The sequence below is a fragment of the Alnus glutinosa genome, chromosome 2 (genome assembly GCF_958979055.1).
Source record: "Alnus glutinosa chromosome 2, dhAlnGlut1.1, whole genome shotgun sequence".
Classification (NCBI taxonomy): domain Eukaryota; kingdom Viridiplantae; phylum Streptophyta; class Magnoliopsida; order Fagales; family Betulaceae; genus Alnus; species Alnus glutinosa.
This window is the reverse complement of record NC_084887.1, coordinates 14,514,078-14,538,415: the sequence shown is the minus strand read 5'-3', so window position 1 is coordinate 14,538,415 and position 24,338 is coordinate 14,514,078. Positions and strand designations below refer to the sequence as shown.

The window sequence follows — 24,338 nt, the reverse complement described above, 5'->3', positions numbered from 1 at the left end:
CTAGTGGATCTTCGATTCTCCCTAAGCACCCTCTCAAAGCACTATGGAATTCACTGTCGAATTCTACACAATTTACAAGCCTAGGGCCCGCTATTTATAGGCTTATAGGAAACCTAAAACTGCTGAGATTCAGGCTCTGGCTGTCAAGCGTCCGGACGGAAGTTAGCCACGTCCAAACGGTTTTCTGTGATATCCTTTCAAAAACAGCGTAATTCTATCCTTATCAAGTCCAAGTCCGGACGGTCTTCACTATAACTCCTTGTAGCGTTCGAACAGAATACTGAAATATTCTGAAATGCTGGATAGCGTCGGGATGTGTTGCCACGTCGTCCAGACGGCTTGCAAAGACTCCCTAATCAATGTTGACTTCTAAAACCTTTTTCATGTTGAACAATGATTGACCTAGCGTCCGGACGATGTTGCTCTGACGTCTGGACGTCTTCATCATAAAACTGCTGGACACTAAGGGGCGTCCGGACGCCTTCAAAGGGTTGTCCGGACGGTTGCACAGGAACCGATTGATTTGGCTTTGGAATTTGCAAGGACTCTTCATGGACATCTTTTAGAAGCTTTTGATCAGTCACAAGCTTTGATTTGAACATTGTCTGAAGACTCTGAATAAACACCGATCATCCTGTTAAAAATGCAACCATTACATAAAGTGTTTTTGGTTATCCAGAATGTAACCAATTTAAAATACTAACAAACTCCTCATTTGGCCATTCTGGGACAAAAACACTTGACTGGTTTGGAAATACAATCCCGGTCTATATATCAAAACATAAACCAAAAAATACTCCCCCTTTTTGTGTCACACAATGACAAAGGGTAAACAGAGTATTAATTACAACCATAACCAACAATAAAAATAAGGGAAAAGAACAACGTTAGGTTCTTAATGAGAAATCAGCACACACATGTATCTAAACCTATGAAAACAGTCAAATAACTGATCAAAAATATGCAAGCATATAGAAAAGAGTTAAGTAATCAATGAGCATAAATTTCTTGTAGACTGAACTTTTTCAAAAGTAAACTTAACTCATGCAATGCATGTGTGTGTGTGAAGGCTTTCTCAGAAGGTATGAATTTCACTGATATAACTTAAATCACCTGGATTTTCTAAGGAAGAGAGAAAATCAATGTTAAATCAGTCAAAAGTCAAACCTTATTATACTAGGGCCTAGCCAGCCTCATCTGATACACTCCCTCTAAGTTACAGCACTTTTCTTTTACTACGTCCTTTAGTGACCGTCTATTTTTGCATTGAAGTGGTCACTAACTGTTTCTTTAGGGACAAGATCAAGAACAGATTTATAGCATAAGCAGTGGATCTTTTTATTTACCCATATTTATTCAGCATTGAATGATTTTTATCACTTGGTCCTGCAACCTAGAAAGAATGCCAGAATTTATGGGTTCTAGGCTCAACTAGTGAGTTGGTCAATTTGACCATCTTTGCAAAAAAAAATCTCTTTCATTTAAAATTTCCAGAAGCTAAAAGTCAGAGGAGAGAGAAAAACAAATACCTTAGGGGAGCCTTGGATAGTGTACATTTTTCATCACATGAGAAAAGCAACTATCTAGTAAAGATGCAGCAGGAAAATTCAGCACATATGAGATTTAGAAACTTAACCATATGAATTTATATTTTATCAAAGCACAGAGAACTGTCAAAACAGATAAATATACATGAGATAGCTGAAAACCTTTTAGTAGAACCCCCTTTTTTTCTTTTCTTTTTTTTTTTTTAAAAAAAAAAAGAATCATGCAACTCGCAAGAGACGAAGAAGAACCGAAGAGTCTTTCCCGAGCATGAAGCAAGGACATGTCACAAGCACCAATGGCTTTTCTAAGAGATTCAAACCTGCTTCCATCAAGAGGTTCGGTGAGGATATCAGGCAATTGATTTTCTATGTGAATAAACATAAGAGCTACTTCCCTGGACTCGACAAGGTCACTGATGAAATGATGTCGGGTGTCGATGTTCTTGGTCTGAGAATGCTGGACTGGATTCTTGGAAATATTTATAGCACTGGTATTGTCACAATGAATGACCATAGTGTCTTGAGTGAAACCATAATCACAGAGTAATTTCTTCATCCACAATAATTGGGTACAACCACTTTCAGCAGCAATATACTCAGCCTTTGCAGTGGAAAGAGAAATTGAGGCTTGTTTCTGACTCATCCAAGCTACCAGATTTGTACCAACATAGAAACAACCACCAGAGGTGCTTTTCCTATCATCAGCATTTCCAGCCTAATCTGCATCAGAGTATCCTCCAAGCACAAGATTTTTTTTCTCTAGAAAAACATATACCATAATTAATAGTGGCATTTACGTACTTGATGATGCGCTTGACAGCAGTAAGATGAGATTCCTTAGGATTAGCTTGGAATCGAGCACAAACTCCGACACTGAAGGCAATATCTGGTTGGCTTGTCATAAGATAGAGAAGACTACCAATCATACTTCTGTAAAGAGTAGGATCTATTTGTTTGCTTGTCAGATCAGCACTAATCTTGACATTTGTGCTCATGGGAGTACGAGCATGGCTTTTCCCATCCAGACCAAAACGTTTCACCAGATCTTTTGCATATTTAGCTTGAGAAATAAATATCCCTTCAGAGGTTTGTTTGACTTGCATCCCCAGAAAATAGGTCAACTCACCTATCATACTCATCTCAAATTCTTGTTTCATTTCTTCAACAAACTCATGAACTTGAGAATCTAAGGTTGCTCCGAAGATGATATCATCTACATAGATTTGTGCAATGAGTTTGTGATTTGCTTGATTTCTGATGAAGAGAGTCTAATCTGTCTGTCCTCTTGTGAACCATTTTCTAGAAGATAAGTGGTTAATCTCTCATACCACGCCCGTGGAGCTTGTTTGAGACCATATAAGGCTTTCTTCAGCTTGTAGACATGTTGAGGATAGTGAGGATCAAGAAATCCTTTTGGTTGCTCCACATAAACTTCTTCTTGAAGAATGCCATTCAGAAAGGTGATAAGTGTCGAATGTTGCACATTCAAGCCCCTTAACTTATATATGTTAATTCCTTAGCATTGTGTTGTTTTATTGTTTTCAGGTTTTAAATAAAGATGCAATTAATTCCATTGATTTTGGGCTTAAAGCACACTTTGAGAAGACTAAAAAGATATGATTAAGCTTAAAAATCATAATAGAATACCTATATGATCTGGTTAAGTTTAATCAAACCAAGGGAAAGATTAAATCAGAATTTCTCTAATAAGAGTCAAAATTGGATTGGATTCAAATTTGGATTCTGCACATATCTTAGTGTTTGGATCATAACTTTTGGCTCAGATATCGGATTGCAATGAAATTGGTGGCGTTGGAAAGCTAATAAATATGTAACAAATATGTAAAAAAAAAATAGCTTTTCCCTAATTCGGACGTTTACTATGCTAAAAATTGCCCCGAAATAAAAGACCGCAATTATGGACGAATTTGGAATCCTTTTCCTACTTGGATTGAAGTTTCAATCTCCTACTTGGACAAGAAGACTCAAAAGATGATTTTTCTAGAATTCCAAGAGCTTCTAGGCCTCTCCTAGTCTCTATAAATAAACCCCTAAGCTTCAAGAGAAAGTGTGCTTGTGCTTGTACTTGTGCTTAGCTTTAGACAGAAAATTCTTCTTGGAGGCTTGACAAGTTGAATAGGATAAAAGCAAAAGAGGTTCAGTTACAGTCTTACAAAGGGAGGGACATATCTTTCTTTTTGGAAAATGTGTCTCCTACGTTGGGGATGGCACTTTGCTACCTTTGACGGAAGCATATCTAACGCAAACTTTCACGCATTTAATGGATAATTATGAATTTATTATCTTGTCTTAGAAAGTCTTTTATATTGATTGAACTCAATCATATTTTCTGTGATTATGTGAATGATTGTTATACAACGGTTTTAAATGATATATGATCAAGACGGTTAGATAGGCCATGCCTAGGAAAGACAGATTGTACTACACCCTAGTTTAGTGTAATTTAGGTAGACAGTTCGTACCAACGAAAGATGGATTATACTTATTCTTTAGAGGTAATTTCTTGACTACTCGAGTGAGACGAGCCCTATATCATGCATAGTATGAATTTTCCTTGTTAATTTATGATTGACCATTGTTATGTGGTGAGTGGTGAAATCAATCCCCTATTCTTTATCTCATCCATACTCTCTTTAAATTTATGTATTTTACTTTTATGCATTTATTTTTAGAAAACAAAAATCAAACATATTTTAAATTAAGTTATATTTAATCTTGAAAAACTTTATAGCAATTCCTACGCAGTCCTTAAGGTTCGACACCCTCAACATAGCCCTATCCAACAAGGATTCGTACTATTGCGAGTGGTAATTTTATTATTGATATTTTTGTACACAAAGCGACCACATCAAAAGGGACTCTTGACATCCATCTGATAAAGCTTGAAGCCTAGATGACAAGATATAGAGAGCAGAATTCTGATAGATTCAAGGCGGGCAACTAGAGGGATGGTTTCGTCAAACTCTATCCCTTCAATCTGAGTGTATCCTTGAGCAAGAAGACGTGCTTTATTTCGAATCACCATGCCATGTTCATTTGATTTGTTCTTGAAAATCCACTTTGTGCCGATGATATTTTGATCAGATGGTCTGGGAACCAGAGTCCAGACATCATTACGAGTGAACTGATGCAACTCATCATGCATAGCAATAACCCAACTGTCATCTTGCAAGGCTTCTTCCACTTTCTTTGGTTCAAATTGAACCGGATAGCAATTGTACGTCACTTGATTAGCAACCTCATTAGAGGAGTTGATTATTCTGCTTCTCAACCGTCTACCTTCATTGAGATTCCCAAGAAACTGCCTGGACAGATGATTGAGCTTGACCCAAGAGGTGGGTTCAATTGGAGGATTTATCAACTCTGGATCTTGATCTGATGTAGGATCAATTTCCTTAGTAGACACCGCATTAGTTGAGTCAGGAAGAACATCTACTGCTATAAGAGAGACAGGATGAAAAGATATAGGCTCTACTGCTGAAGAGGAAGTCTCACTAACATTTTCTGTAGGAGAAGGTAATGCTTCTGGAGTGGACTGTGAAATCTCCCCCTTACTATGTGCCCTAATATCATCATCAATGACAACATTGATGGACTCCATCACTGTTTCTGTTCTAGTGTTATAGACTCTGTAGGTACGACTGCTGGTGGAGTATCCCAGAAATATGCCTTATTCACTTTTGGGATCAAACTTTCCCAGATTTTCCCTATCTCATAGAATATAGCATTTACTACCAAAAGTCCGAAAATATTTAACAGTGGGTTTCTTACCTCACCAAATCTCGTATGGAGTCTTGCTTGTTTCTGGCCTCAGGTAGACTCTATTGATGATATGACATGCAGTGTTGCTAGCTTCTCCCCAAAAATGTTGAGCAAGATTTTGAGAAAGAATCATCACTCGAGCCATTTCCTGTAAAACTCTATTTTTCCGCTCCACAATCCCATTTTGTTGAGGAGTAATAGGAGAAGAAAACTCTCGCTGAATGCCATATGAGTGACAGTATTCTTCAAACCGGGCATTCTCAAATTCCCTGCCATGATCACTGCGAATCCTCATGATGGGACAATTTTGCTCTATCTGAATTTTCTTGAACAACAGCATCAGATTTTTCCCGAAGAAGAAGAGACCAAGTGTACCGAGAATAGTCATCTACAATAACCAGAATATATTTCTTCCCACCGAGACTAGAAGTTCGGGTGGAACCCATGGGACCCCTGGATCTACTAGGGGTGGCCCGATGGCCACCCCCAGCCACCTCTAGGGGTGGCCGCGACCTCCCTAGAGGCCCCTAGAAGGTCCAGGGGTGGCCAGGTCACCCCTTTTGCCTTCCCTTTTTTCTTTTTCTTTTTTTTTTTTTGTTTTTTTTTTTAAAAAAAAAATAAGTATTTTTTTTTTAATAAATTCCTATTTTTTTATTAAGATGGACACGTATCGCCATCTTATTGGCAACACATGGCGCTGACGTGGCATTTAACAGAATCTGTTAAAAATTTTAACGGAATTTGACTCCAGGGATCGATTTGTAATTATAGTTTACCCCACAAGGATCTCCCATGAACTTTTTAAACCATAGGGAGTGATTTGTAATTATGGTATACCACAGGGACCAATGGTACAATTATCCCAGAAAAATATTGCTATGTCATGACACTTCGGTAGTCAAACAAGAAAAGGATAGAAAGAGTGTAACTCCTACAACCATTGAGGGCAAAACGTAGGGTGCTACGGTTAAAAAATAAAAAATAAAAATAGCAAGTCGACTGCTACCATTTCTACGGCCAAAAATATGAGAATAGCCCCTGGTCATGATGCGGCTGGTACAGGGAGAGAAAAAAAAAAAAAAAAAAAAAAAAAAAAAAAAAAAAAAAAAAAAAAAAAAAAAAAAAAAAGACCAACTATTACTACCTGCTACGGCTACAGCAGGGAGGAAAAAAAAACAATAGGCATGAGGATCTGCACGGCTAGAAGAGGAGCAAAGAAGAAAAAAAAAATAAACCAACAGGAAGGACTCAACATGATGACCCCCTGTCAGAAAAGAAATAAACAAATTAAAAAAAAAAAAAAAAAAAAAAAAAAAAAAAAAAGGAAGAAGAACGTACCTGCAATGCTTTGAGAGAAACAAAGGTTGTAACAAAAAATTTATTGCAAGGGAGAGAGAGACAGTTGTAAAAATTCTGAGGTGAGAAAAGAGCTAGGGTGACGGCAACTATCTCCACTTATCAATATATAAGGTTAGGGTTTAGGGTTTAGTGACGTAAAAATATCAACTTTTGTATAAGCCACTTATATATATATATATATATATAGAAGTAGTGTTCTAGAATTCTCTTTTGCCAACATTATTATTATTATTATTATTATTATTAATTATTTTTAACGTCATTTTCTTATTATATTTATGTCTATATAATTATTTTTATGCATGAAATTATCCATTCTCATTACTAGACCGAACCTACCTTTACCTAGGATATTAACTAATAATAAATTACCATTCTATCCTCAAAAGAGAATCAGGGTTATTACACAAGGATCGGGAGCTTCTGGAGAGCAAGTAGAGGCAATATGAGATGGAGGAGAAGGTTGCCAAGGTTGATGAACAGGCTACGCTGCTAGATGAGAGTGAGAGACGTAATCAAGAGTTAGTGGCTAGTGCCATTGAGATTGACTCTTTGTCCATCCGAGCAGCCGAGGAACACACTAGGGTCCTCGATGTGTTGTAACGGGCGAGAAGAGCCTCAGAAGACTTGAAGACCTGGCTAGAGGATTCAAAGAAGTTCTCGGAGGACTTGGAGGCCCGGCTAGCCCAATCCAAGGAGAGCAAATAAAGGGCTCGTAAATTTCTATTTGTTGCCACTGTTATGCTCAAGGAGTCCGAGGAGGAGTGTGGCAAGCTTCGGAAGAAGTATCAGCACTGGAAGGCTAGAGCCCTCAAGTATCTAAAGGAACTTTCCTTTATGCCTTGGCTCTGAGGCCAAGTCTAGGTCCGGGTTCTAGCATAACTTAAGATTTGAGGGACCTTGAATTTCTCGGGTAGCCTGTAGTTTGCTACCCGTTTGGTGAAGAGTGATCTGGTACCCAACAAGAGCTTGTCCACTACCGTGGCTTTGCTTTTGTCCCTCTTTTCCATGTCCCAAGCCATGTACATGCATCTCCTCTTCGAATTAGCGACAATCCTACTCAAATTTCCTACATTCTCCAGCTGATCCATACCGAAATTAAGCCATTTGCTCTCTTGCTCCCGATGATTGTGCTGTTGAAAGTTGTCCCCTGGCGATCATCCTCCCGATGATCGCAGCCATTGGAGTGGCTGTTGCGCTCCTCCTCTTCGTACTAATCTCGATTCAACTCTAGGTAGGATTGTTTCAGGATTCGGAGTAGCAACTTCGCATTCTGCTATGCTAAGACTCCAATCTGGGCTTCCAACGTTGCTACGCAATCCTGATGTCTGCCACCCAAGGGATGGAAGGGCGGAGACTATGGATTGTTTTGAACTTCTGGAGTCGGGTTGGGTTGAATTGTCTCCGACTGGTATCTTCCTTGCCAGTTGGCTTAGCTGGTACTTGCTAGAACGCATGTTCACCACCATGACGGATTTTTGTTAGAGAAATAAATAATCATTCACACAAACGGAGCCAAACTGTTAGAACAGTTTCCCATACGGTATGAATGGCACGTTCTTTGATATTCTTCACGTTTCCACGATCGTTACAAAACAACTAAAATCATAGAGAACTCGTCGGAGTGCCAGCAGCGTCTCACTTGATGTGTCACAAATATTGTGTATTTGGACCCCTCAATTTACATTAGTTAAACCTTTAGTTTTGTTATTTTCTAATATCTTGTGCGAATTTTAGTGTTTAAGTGTTTTTTAGGTCATTGGAAGAAAATAACGGTGTTTATGAAGGAATTGCAAAGAAATGGGATTAAGTCCCAATGACGGATGTGAATCTTGGCAACCAAAATAATTACACGTAGTAGTGTATGTGGAGGTGAAATCCAGAATTTTCTTTGGGCTATAGCAATTTGTGAACCAAAAGGGACTTAATTGAAGCACAAGGAAATGCATGCTTGCACCTCTAAAACCCATGCACTGAATTGCACACTTGTCTAGCACTTATTTGAGTGCTGCTGGAAAAGTCTCTCCGTCCAAAACAATGCAGCACATACACATGAAGGACAGCTTCTCCAAGGACAGCATGCACCATTTCCCAAGCTGGACAGCAGCTGCAGCACACTCCACGCCTAGCCTGCAGGTCAGTAGCCCTTCTCTTCCTCCTCAACACTGCAGCACGCCAGACAGCAGCACCTGCAGCACTCCACCTTGCCTGCAGCACACTTTCGGCCAGCAGCATGGGCAGCAGCATCACACCAGCAGCAACCCATCCTTGCTCCTCCCCACACGGCAGCATGGGCTTGGACAGCTCCTGCAGCACCTTGTTGACAGCACCTGCTGGACACCTTCTTCCATGCCACCTGCAGCAGCTCTAAGCTCCTAGGACAGCAATCCACGTCAGGGCAGCAGGCACCAAGGCAGCAACAAGGACAGCAGCCCCATCCTTACACCTTCAACTGGACAGCAAAGCAGCATGGGCTGCACCATTCTCCACCTGGCAGCAGCATCTTCGAGGCAGCAGCAAGGGGAGAGCTTGTTCCATAAAACCCCATCCGGAGGGAAACAAAAAGGGGGGAACCACAACAGAAAAAAGACTCGAAAAAAAATGTAGATTAGTTAGAAGTTTTTAGTTTTTTAGGTAGCTTAGTTTTAGGAAGCTCTTCATGTACAGTGAAGAGCTTCCCCTTTCTTTCTTTTTTTAGTTTTCTTTCCTTTTTAGTTTTTAGTTTTGTTTGTAGATAACAAGCTTGTGAATGGGGAATTATTCTTCAAGTCCAAATTATCAACGGATCTCCATGCATAGCTAAGCCCTTCCTAGGGTTTTGATAAACCCTATCCAAGTATCAATGGCTTAATTGTGTTTTATTTTGGGATATTTATTGTGGGCATTGATGATTGTATAACTATGAGAATTACATTTTTGTAATTGGTTTTAAAGTTAAATGCAATCATGATGAAATGTTTATCTAGAAAGCTTATCATTTTGATTGTGCTCAAATTATGTTTATTGTTCAAAAGATGGTAAATGTAATGGTTATGCAATGGTATTCTTTGAACATGCAACAAGAGGTTTTGATAGTTCATGCCTAGGATAGACAAATGATGCTGCACCCTAGCTTAGGTAGATGATTTGTACTAATCTTAGGATGGGCTACACTTAATCATTGTTTGTTTGTAATTAAGTTAACAAGTTTGATAGTCCATGCCTTGGATAGACGGATGGTGCTGCACCCTAGCTTAGGTAGACGATCCGTACTAATCTTAGGATGGGTTATGCTTATTTTTAATGATGGTATTTTCTTGACACTTTGTTGTGTGATTGACAACCACACACGGGTAATATCATGACTAGAATGAACGTCCCATGTTAACATGATAGCCATTGGTAGAAGGTTAGCGGTAAAATCAAACCCCTATTTCTTATTTCATTAAGTTCAACTTTAATTTACTTTCTATCATTTAATTTCTGTCATTAGTTTACAAATTGAAAATCACAAAAACATCATTTCTCTAAAGGGATAAATTAGGACCGATTTTATTAAAGCTTGATGCATGCAACCAATACATTCCCTGTGGATCGGCACCCTCAATATAGACACCATCCTACAACGATTCGTTCTATTGCGAGTGGTATTATTATTGAAGTAAGAAAAAATCACATCATCACTCTTATGCCTAAGTAAGTCTCTAAGAGAAAAGTGTTCCCAAAGTACAATAATTCAGTCTAGGGTTCATACTTAGTGTTAGTATTTTATATTGGCAACATTTGGGTTGACAAAAACACTTTATGTAATGGCTTCTTTTTAACAAGATTATGGTTCTATTTAGAGTCTTCAAGTAATATAGACAATGTCTCATTTCATGCCTTGTGTCTGATCACAAGTTTCTAGAAGATGTCCATGAAGATTCCATGCAATTTCCAAGTCAAAACAGTTGGTTCCTGTGCAACACATCTGGATGGGCCTTTGAAGGTTTCCGGACTCCCCGCAGTGTCTAGAAGCTTCAGTGTTGCAGCTGTCCAGACAACCGAGCTACACCGTCTGGACGCTAGGTCAAGCTACTCCGAGTTCAACGCGGAATTGGATTTCAGACAACACTATTTGGGAAGGTTCTACCAAACGTCCGGTTGACGTGGCAACATGTCCGGACGCTACACAGTGTTCTAGAATATTTCGAGTCTCCTTAATGGATGCGAAAAGGAGTGATAGCGTTGACCATCCAGACGCTCGGTCAAGCCGTCCGGTCGCGGTCCTGTTTTGGGAAGAATTACGCTATTCTGGAAAGGAGGTCGCAGAAGACCGTCTAGACACAGTTAAGTGACCGTCCAGACACTACTCGCCAGAGTCCGAATTTGAATAGAATTAGGTTTTCTGTAAGCCTATAAATAGATGGCTCTAGGCTTGTGTTTTGTTAGAATTCAGTATCAAATTCCATAGTGTTTAGAGAGGGTGTTTAGGGAGAATTGAAGATCCACTAGCTCTCTAGCCGTTGTCAGTGTGTGCTCAACTGTTCGAGTGAAGTCTATCTTAGGGGTTGGCTCTAAGGTAAAGGATTCCATTGAAGACCCCTTCAAGTAGGAGACTTGGTTGAGAAGCATTCACGATGGGTTTCGTGTCAGAGTCATACGGACGATCGATGCATCGGGGTATGTGAGTGTTAATTTCTATGTACTAGCTTTGTCTTTTGAATAGTGGATATCCTGGGTTTGGCTGCCCAAAAGTGATTTTTCTCTTCAAAAAGTTTTCACTTCATCAACAAAATATTTGTCTCATTTAAATTCCGTAATTTAAATATTTTGTTGCACACTACCACACACTTGGTATATTAGAAGTCATATTTATTTTTCAATTGGTATAAGAGCTAGCTACACTCTGGTTACGATTTAATTCTTGAGTGTGATCTCTTTACTTCTACTTCTCTTCTTTTATTTTTATCATGTCTCCAAATCTTAATTATTTTCCGCCCTTTGATGGGACAAACTATGGCTATTGGAAAGCCCACATGCGCTTCTTTTTAAAATCAATTGACGTTTGGAAAATTGTTGAAACTGGTTGGATTAAACTAGAGGATACAAATGAAATTGCTATTACTCAAACAAGCACACGGCTTTCCAACGATAAAGCCCTCCATGCTCTATGTCAAGCACTTTCACCATCTGAATTTGCAAGAATTTCAAATTGTGAAATTGCTAAAGATGCATGGCAAATTCTAGAAACAACATATGAAGGCACGAAACTTATTAAATCTGCCAAGCTTCAAATGTTGATTTCTAAATTTGAAGAAATTAAGATGCTCGAAGAAGAGACATTCGGAGAGTTTTACACTAAGATTAGCGATCTAAGAAACTCGATGGTGAGTCTTGGGAAGTCAATCTTAGATGTAAAACTCATCCGAAAGATACTAAGATCTTTGCTTGAACGTTTCAAGATTAAGGTGACTACCATAGAAGAAAGCAAAGATCTGAAGGAGATGAAGATTGAAGAGATGGTAGGATCTCTTCAAACTTATGAATATTCCTTGCCTCCAGTCAGAAAGGCAAAGACCATTGCCTTCAAAGCATCCAAGAAGAAGACCAGAGGGTCTCATCTGACGAAGATTCTGACATTGATGAAGATGCTGTGGCAATGTTAGCCAAGAACTTCGAGCGATTCATGAAGAATAATAAGTTCAAGAAGAGGTTCTCTGACAGACTGAAGAAGGTTCCCCAAATAGCTAAGCAAGAAGAAGCTGAAAAGAAGGATCCAAGGGGTCCCCAATGCTATGAATGCTTAGGCGTCGGGCACATTAAGACTGAATGTGCAAATCTGAAGAAAATGAAGAGGAAGGCCTTTAATGCTACTCTCAGCAATGAGTCTGAGAAATAAGAAGAAACTCCTGAAGAAGAAAAGTTCCTAGCCATCGTGGCCCCTTATGAAGAAAATGAGGATTCTCAATCCTACTATTCTGAGTAAAATGATGAAAAAGATATGAAGGCAGCCTATGAGCTTCAATACATAGAATTCTTAAAGCTGAGGGAGAAGTACAAGAAACAAGTGCAAGAGCTAAACAACCTAAAGACTGAAAAGACCACTATGCTAATAAAGATCATTGATCTAGAAGAGAAGCTTCTAGAAACATAGCTGCAATTAGAGAGGGTTACTAACGAGAAGCTGACACACATGCTCTCTATTCAGAAGTGTCCAACTGACAAGACTAGTCTCGGGTATGTTCCTACTTCCACTTCTGATACTCCTTCTACTTCCAAAACTATATTTGTGAAGCCAGCTATTCCCGAGTCTCCACCCTCATGTGTGGATAAGGAAAAAACTGTCATGAAAAGAGAAGTCCCAGATATCGCTCAACCTCTAGCCAAGCCTCCTATCAGAAGAAAGCCTCTCACATGCCATCATTGTGGTGAGCTTGGGCATATCAGACCTAGGTGCCCTTATCGGCAAGCTCAGAGGAAGTTATACCGGCAGGCTCCTAAAACTCCCATGTGTCACCAATGTGGAGTTAGAAGTCATGTCTAGCCAAGGGGTCCTCCACCTCAAAAGAAGTCGCCCAGGCATTATGGACCTCCTCCCAAAAATCCTATTCCAAGGCATCAGCAGCAGCAAAGAAGGTTTGGGTTCCCAAGAAACCTCATGTGGAGAGACCAAAGACTCCAGAAAAGGAAACCTTCTATGATGGAACACCCTCTGCCAGCTCTTTCATGCAAGATTTGGTTAGATATCTAGAGCTGCAACTAAAGAAAGGAGGACAAGACAAGGAAGAGGAGACACACTCCCCAAGGGAGAGCGGACCTACCTAGTAGGTGAGGTCACATTTGCCTAGGATTTTGGTTCCTAAATCCTAGAGCATGCCAGGTACACTTGCATATTTTTTTATTTGTCATATCTTGTGAGTGCTTTTGCATAGTTGTTATGGAACCATTTTTTTTCTATCCCTATATTCTCTCTTGTTTGTCTTGAGATATCTCTACAGATATTAAATAGGGATGATAGAATAAGCACATCGGGCGGCTGTTTTTCTATCTTGGTATAGTCAAACCTCTCTCCCTGAGGTCAGGTTTGCCCTTACCCACATGCTTGGACTAGATGTATTTTCTTTTCCTTATTAGCATGTTTTTTTTTTTTTGTTTTTTGCTCTTATTTTCTTTTTCAAAAAAAAATGGGGGGAAAGATGCAGATTTTTATTCCCTTATTTAGCTTTTCAGATATCTTATGTATTTTTACCTGATATCTTAGTTCTTGGTGCATTAATTATGTTGGCTTTTATATAACTGAGAGTTCATGCTTGATATCTACAAAGTTTTCCATGCTACATCTTTTTGATAGATAATTGCTTTCCTCATGCGATAAAAATGTGCACTATCCAAGGCTTCTCAAAGGTACATTTTTTTTTTTTTTATCTCTGATTTTTTGCTTCTAAAAATTCTTTTAGAGAGATTTTTTATGTGCTAAGATTGTCAAATTGACCAGCTCACTAGTTGAACCTAGCCCCAGAAATTCTGGCTTCCTCTCTAGGTTGCAGCACCAAAAAGAAACAAGCAGTTATACTTCTGAGCTCATTATTATATAAATAAATTCACTTCTTCTCTGCTGACTCGGCTATATATCTTGTCGTTCATGGTACAAGTAAAAATTCAAAATAGTGCAGCTTCTAAGGAGGAGAGTATCAAATGAGGGTGATTAGGTCCTAGTAAAATAAGGTTTGACTTTTGATTGATCTAACTGTGAAATTCTCTCTTTAGAAAATTCAGTTGCTTTAAATCATATCAGCGAAGATCATACCTTATTGAGAAAGTCTTCACACACACACGCATTGCATGAGTTAAGTATACTGTCTAAAAAATTCTTCTTCACGGAAATTTTTGCTAGTTAATTAATTAACTCTTTGTTATATTTTAGCATTAGTGTTAAAATGCTATTGAACTGCGTTATCAGTTTTTTATACATGTGTATTCTGAAATTATTTTTGGGAAAATATTTTTCTGCTCTTTTTCTCTCTGTTTTCAGCTTTTCAGTGTGAAGCGTCCGGATGGTTTGTTCTGTATGTCTAGACGAGGAGGCAGTATCATCCAAACATTCCTGCTTTAGGTCCGGACGCACGCAGCAGTGCCGGTCACTTACGTGGTACGCTGCGTCCAGACGGTTTTTGTAATCATTCCGAACGGAGAACCCTACAGGATTATATCGCATTCCCCTTGCGCCGCACGACACTCCTCTCTCTCTTTGGATTTTGGACGTTTGTGTGTTATTTTCTTGAGCTTTTCACGTGCTTTTCTCAAGTGCCCTTTTTTTTGTGATTTCTCTCCATCCCAGGTATGTTTCTCTACCATTTTTTTTGCTCCTTCGTAGTTTTTATATAATGGAACTTTAGGGATTATTTTTTTTGGTTTATGTGAGTTAAAATGCATTTTTACTGCTCATATTCTCTGAGTTGGGTTAAGATATTGATATTGTCTGTGTTGTGGACTATATTTTAGATATTCATGATGTCTGTAATTTTTGGGATAGTCCATTTTATAGCAGTCATAATGCCCAAATTTTTTAACTAACGGGATTTAATGTTTTCATGTTATTTCTTGGAATTTTTTTTTTAGTCCAGAAAAAATGTCCTCATATAACTCTCCACCCAGAGATAGGAAAAGAGTTGAAGAATTTGTAGCTGACAGACGTCTCCGCATAGAAAAGCGGCAAGTTTTATGTGAGCGAAATCTTCTCCACGTAGATCTGAGGGATCCAGTCCTACTCCCTATTGGCTAGATGATTCAGGAGAATCAGTGGGAGTATCTCTACAACTGTGCCCGGCCGGCTTTTCCCAGATTGGTGAGAGAATTCTACGTCCATATGATTGTCACTCAGGATGACGACAGAGGCCTGATCCTGTAGACTTTAGTCAGAGGGCACACCATTCAGATTGACCCACGGCTTATCAGTGTTGTGATCGGGGTCCCAATGCTACCTGTTCCAAGGCTTCCATTCCCTGAAGGAGTTGAGGCTCCCAGCATTGACTACCTCTTGAATTTTTTTGAGGCTCGACCACAGGGGGAGGAAAGAGCTCACTCTCATATCAGGATTGGTGCATTTGCTCCTATACACAGGTTTTTGGCAAAGATTGTAGTGACAAACTTCTGGCCTCAAGCTCGTCGGAGTGAGCTTACCCTCAAGAAGGCCTGCCTTCTGTATGTTATTGTGATGCGGACACCCTTCTGTTTGTGCAAGCATATTATGCACACAATGCTTGAGGTTCGTGATGAGACGAACATTTGTCTGTCCTTTGGGTGTTTGATCACTCAAATCTGTCTTCAGTTGGTGACAAACATTTCTGATTTTGAGACCAGATCGAGGATACCAGATCCTCTTGGAAAATAGACTCTCATGAAGTCCAATGCTCAGTTATAGCACGAGGGTCAAGGAAAAGTTCCTCAACCTCCACCAGTTCAAGTTGACCCTTCAGCTACTGCATCATCATCTCAAACTGTGCCTCCTACCTTCAACATTGAAGCTGCTTTTGCTCAGCTTATGTCTGCTATGGGATCTCTCCAGCGGGAAGTTAGTATTATTGGAGAATGTGTTGAGCAAAGTCAGATCGACATTCGGGAGTGCCTGAGCTATCATCACCCTAAGCCTGATGATGATGAGGATTGAGAGTTTTTATTACTCTCTTTACTTGTTCTTATTTTGTTGTTGTTGTTTACGAACAATTTATCTTTATGAGACTTTGTGTATTTTTATACCAATGGTTTTTCTCTAATACTCTGTATACCATTTGTCCTTTTGTGACAAAAAGGGGGAGTATTTTTTATTTTTGAACCAGGAATGTATTTCCAAACCGGTCAAGTATTTTTTTGTCCCAGAATTGCTAAAAGGGGAGTCTGTTAGTATTTTATATTAGCAACATTCTGGTTGACAAAAACATTTTATGTAATGGTTGCATTTTAACAGGATTATGGTTCTATTCAGAATCTTCGAGTAATATGGACAGTGTCTCATTTCATGCCTTGTGTCTGATCACAAGTTTCTAGAAGATGTCAATAAAGATTCCATGCAATTTCTAAGTTAGAACAACCGGTTCCTGTGCAACCGTCCAGACAGGCCTTTGAACACGTTCGGACGCCTCGTAGTGTCTAGAAGCTTCAGCGTCGCAATTGTCCGGATGACCGAGCTGCACTGTCTGGACGTTAGGTTAAGCTACTCCGAGTTTGACCCGGGGTTGGATTTCTGACGACACTATTTGGGAAGGTTCTACTAGACATCTGAATGACGTGGCAACACGTCCAAATGCTACCAGTGTTCCAGAATATTCTGAGTCTCCTTTACAGATGCAAAAAGGAGTGACAGCATTGACCGTCTGGACGCTTAATCAAGCCGTCCGAATGCAGTCCTGTTTTGGGAAGAATTGCGCTATTCTGGAAAGGCAGTCGCAGAAAACCGTCCAAACGCAGCTAAGTGACCATCCGGACGCTACTAGCCAGAGCCTGAAATTGAACAGAATTAGGTTTTCTGTAAGCCTATAAATAGATGGCTCTAAGCTTGTATTTTGTAAGAATTCAGTATCGAATTTCATAGTGCTTAGAAAGAGTGTTTAGGGAGAATTGAAGATCCGCTAACTCTCTAGCTATTGGCAGTGTGTGCTCAATTGTTCGTGTGAAATCTATCTTAGGAGTTTGCCCTAAGGTAAAGGATTCCATTGAAGACCCCTTCAAGTAGTAGACTTGGTTAGGAAGCATTTACGATAAGTTTCGTGTAAGAATCATAGAGACGATCGCTACATTAGGATATGTGAGTGTTAATTTCTACGTACTAGTTTTGTCTTCTGAATAGTGGATGTCCTAGGTTTGGCTGCCCCGAAATAGTTTTTCTCTTCACAGAGTTTCTACTTCGTCAACAAAATATTTATTTCTTTTGAATTTCACAATTTAAATATTTTGTTACACTATATCTCACACTTGGTATATTATAAGTCATATTTATTTTTCACTTGGTATAAGGCCAATTTATAGGTTACGAGGTGGAGTCAAACTCAAATTAGATCTTCTACTCCAACTTGACCTAGGAGTGGGATATAAGAAATCCAACTTGAGCCGGGAATCATATCCCCTGGGTAGGCCCATTCGGGGTCTTGCTGTGTTGACTTGGGGCTCACAATTCTTCATGGGCCAGTTTTGTCCTTGAGGCCGAGACTCTTCAATTGGACCGGTTATGGCCTTGAGGCCCAAAGCTTTTTAGATGTGCCAGTTTAAGTGAAATTATTCCCAACACATGGTAATGCAAAGGAGCACAAAGTTCAAATCCATGTTCAAAGGAAGGAAGCAACTGAAGCAATCATGCAAAGTGATAATGTGTGAGAGATGGAAAGTGACAATTAATGAATCATCTCATTTTTCTTAAGGATTGCTGTTGCTACTGCTACCAACTCCACCTCCACCGTCTCCACATCCATAGTAGTATAGTACCCAATATCATTGAAGTATCTTCCATCATCGCCATCTTTCCTCTTGTGAGGTCTGCTAGAGTTATCATCATCACCACAAGTAAAGATGATCTTCGATATAATAGAGAGGGACATGATAACCATGCCTAGCAAAAGCAGGCCATGCGAGGTCTCCAACAATACGCCCAACCCGCATATCATCTACATGGGCACCAACTAGAGCAACAAAATCTCTCGCCATTTGCGGGATTTCTTCATAATTCTCTTTCTTAGCTATAAAGGTTTTTACATTGAGTAATTCTATATGTACATTAAGTGTTCATCAAGTGTCCGTAAAAAAATGAGGTGACTTTTAAAATCACTATTTAATCAAAATCATCATTTGATCAATCACACGCTCAATGGTGATTTTAAAAGCCACGTCATTTTTTGATACATACTTTATGGACATTTAATGTACATGTAAAATTACTCATTTACATTTTTATGTACTTGTTACATTTCATATGTCATTATCAAATTAATGGTTTGTGGGCCTTAAATTGTATTGAAGTGGTGGGTTGAAATTTAGTCTCATGGGCTTATCCTGAAAGGCTGGCGATTAGTCATATCCTACAGTTTGTCACGGGAATTAAAAGCGAATTCAAGCATCAAACAATGATGCTAATATCGGAAAGCAGGCAACTAATAAAACAGCTTGATTTTGATAACTTCAGACATTTAACCCTATCCTCCGCTTCCTCCCACCCCCAAATAACACAGCGTTATATATTTCGAGCAGTTTTATTGGAAAAATCATTACTTGAAAATGAAGCATGCATGATGGCTCATAGAAGCCCCATCTCCTTCTATTACACAAACACACACACACACACACACACACATAAAAAAAAAAAAAAAAAAAAAAAAAAAAAAAAAAAAAAAAAAAAAAAAAAAAAAAAAAAAAAAGAAAATACAGCTCTCTGGACTCTAATTCCTTACAGCTGAAAGGAAAAAAAAACTTTGGTTTAGTTCAACAAGTTGATGAGATTTACAAGAGAATAACTGGTCAAAAATTCTTATTACAGGGTGCATTGGGATGTTGATTTACACTCGTGATTATATACTGACTTCTGAGTATAGAAACCAAAAAGGGAAAGCCTCCGAAAGAAAAGAAAAAAATGACATGGAAAAAAATAACTTTGACTATCTTCAACACCACAAAGTGATGCACATTCCAGCCAAATGCAAGAGTGCACGGACGTCAGATAAAGCTTCCAAACTCTTAAGCTTCTGGTATAGGTGTCAGTAACTCCTGGCGGTAAAGAAAGAGAGTCATTTAAGCAAGCATAAATTCCCCATATCAGTGAACACAAAGAATGAATGCCAAGAGTTATGAGATTACCTCAGAGAACCGCAAATGCCCATGTCGAGCATTGGAAGTTTTAACAATTGTTTCCCAGTTCGAATCAAGAGCGGTTGTCTTGGAAGATGGGTTTCTAGTATTAATGCTCATGGCAAGAGAAGACCTTGAAGATAAATTCCTTGAGCAAATGGTAGGCAGAGTACGCTTTAGCCAAGACTCAGATGGCGATTTTGGTAATGGTGGGCCGAGAGGAAGGTGTGGATACTTGCCATGAGAAGTCTCTTCATTACCTAATGTTTTAGGCCGTTGGTTTTCTAAATCAATCTTCTCACCCACTTTTAAGCTTGCAAATGTGACAGAATCCTGAATAAGACCACCAGAACTTTCTCGAGTATAAGATTTCTTAGGCCGTCGGTTTTCTAAACCAATCTTCCCAATGTCAGCCACTTTAGAGCTTGTCAATATACTAGAATCCTGAGTAAGGCCGTGAGTACCTTCTGAATCACCTGATTTTAAGGGCTGCTGGATTTCTGAATCAAATTTCTTAGTATCTTTTGAGCTTGTCAGTTGAATAGAATCAAGAGTAAGATCCTGATCCTGTTCGGAATCATTCACCATTTCCATTTGTATGTCATGATTGGATCTGTCCCAACAAGACAGAAAACAGGCATCAACAGACTCCGAACTTTCAAGTCGCACTTTTGCCTTTTTATCCACTGAACTCAAGTGCTTTAAATCTTGAACTGAAGAATCTACTGAAGGGCTTTTTTCCGTTTCACTACTTTTTACAGGAATCCTAAAATCATCCTCTATGTAATCAGTTAAACCCCTCATATCTGAAGAACTTGAATTTGAATTTCGAGATTTTACTGTATGTACAGAATCAATATAGAGTGTTTTCTCAACCACGGGACTCAAAGAGCCTGATTCCCATTCAGTACTCTCATTGGCCAATAATTCTTGAAAAATGTTGTGGCCTTTTCTATCAAAATCCGATCCATTCACCCTGGAATTCTTAGCTTTTTCAGAAAAACCAAGAAAACCCTTTGCTTCATGGAGAGAAAGGCAAGATTCACTCTGGCAGGCTGATATGCCATTACCCTGCAAATGCCTTATCAGAGATGTTTCATCTGATTTCCCACAATCACTTTCTTCATGCAGTTTAGCTGTTGCATGTCCATCTAGTGATCTTTGCTCATATACAGCATCCCCATCATGCTATAGAAATTAAAAATAAAATAAAAATAAAAAAAGGTGCTAATCTTCAAAAATGACTCCAGACATGACAATAACAACACACCAGAAAAGAAAAATAAGTAGAGACGTTTAATCTAAATACCTCTTTTTCAGGTTCATTGCAAGAACCCGAATATAAAGATTTTGCCTTCACTCTGCGGACAGAAGAAATGGGTAACCCTGTCTGCATGCTCATACCCAGTACAGGATTCAAAAGGCAAAAAGAATTTTTAAAGCAAAACCTAGGAAATAACCCACAAACTCTAGCTGATGAAATTTCAGATCCATCATAATCATCAGCTTCATCTTCACTTTCTTTCCCACCTATATCATGGGCATGATGGGGTACAACATTTGGTCTATACTGACTTAGTGGACCACGCTTATCCCTAGTTACCAACTTCTCTAACTGCCCCGGTTGCTCTCGTAGAATAGGTTGCTTCCAAGTAGCATGTTGAGGTGTTTCAGAAGCCATTGCCTTTGCTGCAGGTAAGAAACGACCCATCATGAAATCCCGAGTTTGTGGATCCATTGAGAACGCTCCAGATGGTTTACCATCTGGAGCATCCAAGCTACTCAACCCACTTATGCTGCAGTTCATAAAGAATGATTCTGTCCTAGAAATTGTATCAAGTGCATCTAAATAGGCCTCGTCACCATCCTCTGAACCAGAACCCTCCCTCACCTCCATCTTCTCTTTGAAGCTCTCATATTTATTCACATTTTTATCCAGAGATGAAATATTTTGAGAACTGGGGAGGAAATTTTCTGTTTTGTACTCAGTAATAGTCATAGCTTTAGAACCTTTATCCCAATCTTGCTGTTTGACGTTTGGAACCCTTCCAGGTGGAAGCTTTGGGCCGATATGAGGCTGTTCACGAGTCAAAGTTTGTGCTTTCCTTTCATCCTTGGGTTTTCCTGGGGTTTTTTCCCAAATGAAAGGAACAGTTCCTGCGTTCCTCACTGGACCTGATTTCAGCTCTGACTTGTAAACAGGAAGGGGAGGTATTTTGGGTAATGAATTATCAGCTTTCCCTTTGTTTTCAGCTTGTGAGGGGACCGCGGTTGATGAAACTCTCCTCACAGATAAAAGAGGCTGATTAAAATCCAGTTTCTTGTCTTCCATCAGATTCTTCAGATTCATTTATTAGTTTCTGCATAACACCAGCATCAGATCATACAGCAGTTGGACTGAGCAACATTCAGGAACAACAGGCACATTATGGGAAGAAATAATATCCTAAATACTACCAATTCCAATTCTACCTAATGTCATGTAAATAAATAAAGGAAAAGGCAAAAACAAAGGAAGAAACCTTAAGGCAATCTATATTACTCATTATATATAGATGGTTAGCATAAACCCCCACGAAATTCAGCCCATTTTTACCAGTACAATAGTGTGCAAATTTTGACTGGAAGTCAGTTTGAGTTTAATAAACATCTGAAAATGTTTTACTGGGATTGTTTCTTTTTTTATATAAGTAAGAAAATTTCATTAAAAAAGCGTAAGGCGGGCCCTAAGTACACAGGAAGTATACACAGGAACAACTCAACTAGCCCATAAGAAAGCCCACAAGAAACTACATACCCACAACATCCAAAACCCACATGAAACCCAAAATACAAAAGAAGCCCCCAACAAACACCTAAGATAAAATAGAAACCCCCCATCAAACACCCAAGATACAAAGTAACCCTCATAATACAATAAAACCCAAGATACAATAGTAACCCCCCATCAAACACCCAAGATACAAAGTAACTACCCATAATATAATAAAACCCAAGATTCAATAGAAACCCCCCATCAAACACCCAAGATACTGGGATTGTTAAAAGCTTTCTTTGAGCAACTAGCTCAAGTTCAGACTTTCAGTTCAGTGATCAAGCATTTGGACTTTTTAAAAAAAGAACAAATGAATTGATGGGTTTTGCATAGGATTTGATTTGAGTAGTATGGACCCGGTGAGTTGAACACAGGACCTCACACTCTACCCTATTTATATAAGTGGAGAAGTTCCATTTGAGCCAGAGCTCATTGGCTGAGGATAACAATTTTTTTGCACAGGAATTTATCTTCTGGGCACTCACAAGTTTTTTCAGGATTTGACAGACAACCCAAGGTAAGTAATTTCACTGGTTTCAGAGAAATTTTCATCTCAACCTACTGACTTGTCTCACAAACTGAAAACCGGAAAACCCAATTCTGCTTGTATGGACCACGGTAAGATTCTAACAAAGAAGAAATTAATGGGATTACCAGATATTCTGTTTGAGACTATTAGTTTCTTTGAGCTCAAAATCAGAAGCCAAAGTGCTCTACATCATTTAGGCTGAGATTTGACTGCTGAGAGTAAGAAAGAAGGAAATCAAAAGCAATTAAACTAAAACTACCGAGTTTTCATTGTTAGGGACTAAATAAAACAGGAAGCTGAATGCAACAGAGACCAATACAACTATTTTGGCTTAGGTGAGATTCGCATGTTCATGGACCTGAACAGAAAGAATCAACAGCCATATTTACACTCCATTTCTTTAGGTTTCTCATCAACCAAACGTATTGCTAAGTAATACCATATCAAAGAAACGGATCCTTCTCTTTGGAGATAAAAAGGTATTGGAAATATAGCTAAAAAATTAAGAAAATAAGAACAAAAATTAGTAGCATTGTAGACTATCTACCAACGAGAAATCAACAAAAGGTGAAAATTAAAAAAAAAAAAAAAAAAAAAAAAAAAGAAAAAAAAAAGATTCAAATAAGGAAAAGGCTGAACCAATTAAAACTCTCAACATGGTGCTGAAATTCTTCAATCCCAAATGACGATCTCTTCAAACCCAAAATAAAAAATAAAAAAGAAGAAGAGAAGCTAGAACATCAGATTGTATATTTGAAGCCAACGTAACCAAGAAATGTGCGAAGAACTCAAAATCGTCACTTGCAAGAAGATTAAACACATATCCAATCAGCGGTCTTCTTTGTTTGCCTTTCTCTAAATATTAAACTAAATAAAAAATCCCCAATACCAACAATTCAGCCAAAGAAACACTACAGTCTACAGACAGAGAAAGATAAGCTTCAGAGAGAGAGAGAGAGAGAGAGAACCTGCGGAAAAAAAGCCTATCCCAGAAACGAAGCTGGGATGGTTCTTGAAAAGAGCAAATGAGAGAGAGAAACTAGTTTGTAGGCATGTGTTTATTAACTTTGGTTGCAGAGTAGAGCTTTAATGGAAAAGCATTTATTTTTTTCTTTTTTCTTTTTTCTTTTTTCTTTTTTCTTTTTTCTGTTGTATGGGGAAATGATACGTTGCTTTTGTTTAATGCTTTTGTTTAGTTGGGACTTGGGATTTGTTTATTGGCAAGTTTGCTTGGGATCATGTGATCATCTTTTAAATCGAAGAAAGTTTTTTTTTTTTTTTTTTTTTTTCTTTTGAACGGCAATCGAAGAAAGTTAGAAAGAGGGAGTGGGTACCATATATATTATATATACACATCATTTGGATGTGATATATGAATGCAGGACCATCTCTTTCCCAATTCAATTATTGATATCAGATTATTTTTGAAAAAGCTGGGCTTGCCTTGCCTCCTCTAAAGTGATGACGTATCTATTCTGCTCTTTTTATGGGATAAGAATCTCATACAATTTTCAAA

General features: G+C 38.8%; 1 protein-coding gene across 3 annotated transcripts; it reads right to left on the bottom strand.

Annotated features, from left to right (window-relative positions):
• Positions 1–19,087: 19,087 nt before the first annotated feature.
• On the bottom strand, positions 19,088–23,947 carry LOC133861233 (uncharacterized). 3 transcript variants are annotated; one of them, XM_062296972.1, is made up of 5 exons: positions 23,791–23,887; positions 22,948–23,034; positions 20,788–21,838; positions 19,488–20,666; positions 19,088–19,397 (listed from the first exon to the last, which is right to left on the bottom strand). In XM_062296972.1, the coding sequence occupies exons 3-5, from the start codon at positions 21,826–21,828 to the stop codon at positions 19,368–19,370; spliced, it is 2,250 nt and encodes a 749-aa protein (XP_062152956.1). In that variant the 5' UTR covers positions 21,829–21,838; positions 22,948–23,034; positions 23,791–23,887; the 3' UTR covers positions 19,088–19,367. The 3 variants fall into 3 exon arrangements, with proteins under 3 accessions (XP_062152956.1, XP_062152957.1, XP_062152955.1); XM_062296973.1 differs by having other exon boundaries at positions 22,948–23,031; positions 23,791–23,886; XM_062296971.1 differs by lacking the exon at positions 22,948–23,034 and having other exon boundaries at positions 23,791–23,947.
• Positions 23,948–24,338: the final 391 nt, after the last annotated feature.

What these genes read in the sequence shown, in the direction of transcription:
- LOC133861233 (XM_062296971.1), bottom strand. Translation starts at nt 21,828, where the DNA reads ATGAATCTGAAGAATCTGATGGAAGACAAGAAACTGGATTTTAATCAG. An exon ending in GCAATGAACCTGAAAAAGAG is followed by an intron (nt 20,667 to 20,787) that starts GTATTTAGATTA and finishes TAATTTCTATAG; the next exon opens with CATGATGGGGATGCTGTATA. An exon ending in GGCATTTGCGGTTCTCTGAG is followed by an intron (nt 19,398 to 19,487) that starts GTAATCTCATAA and finishes CTTTACCGCCAG; the next exon opens with GAGTTACTGACACCTATACC.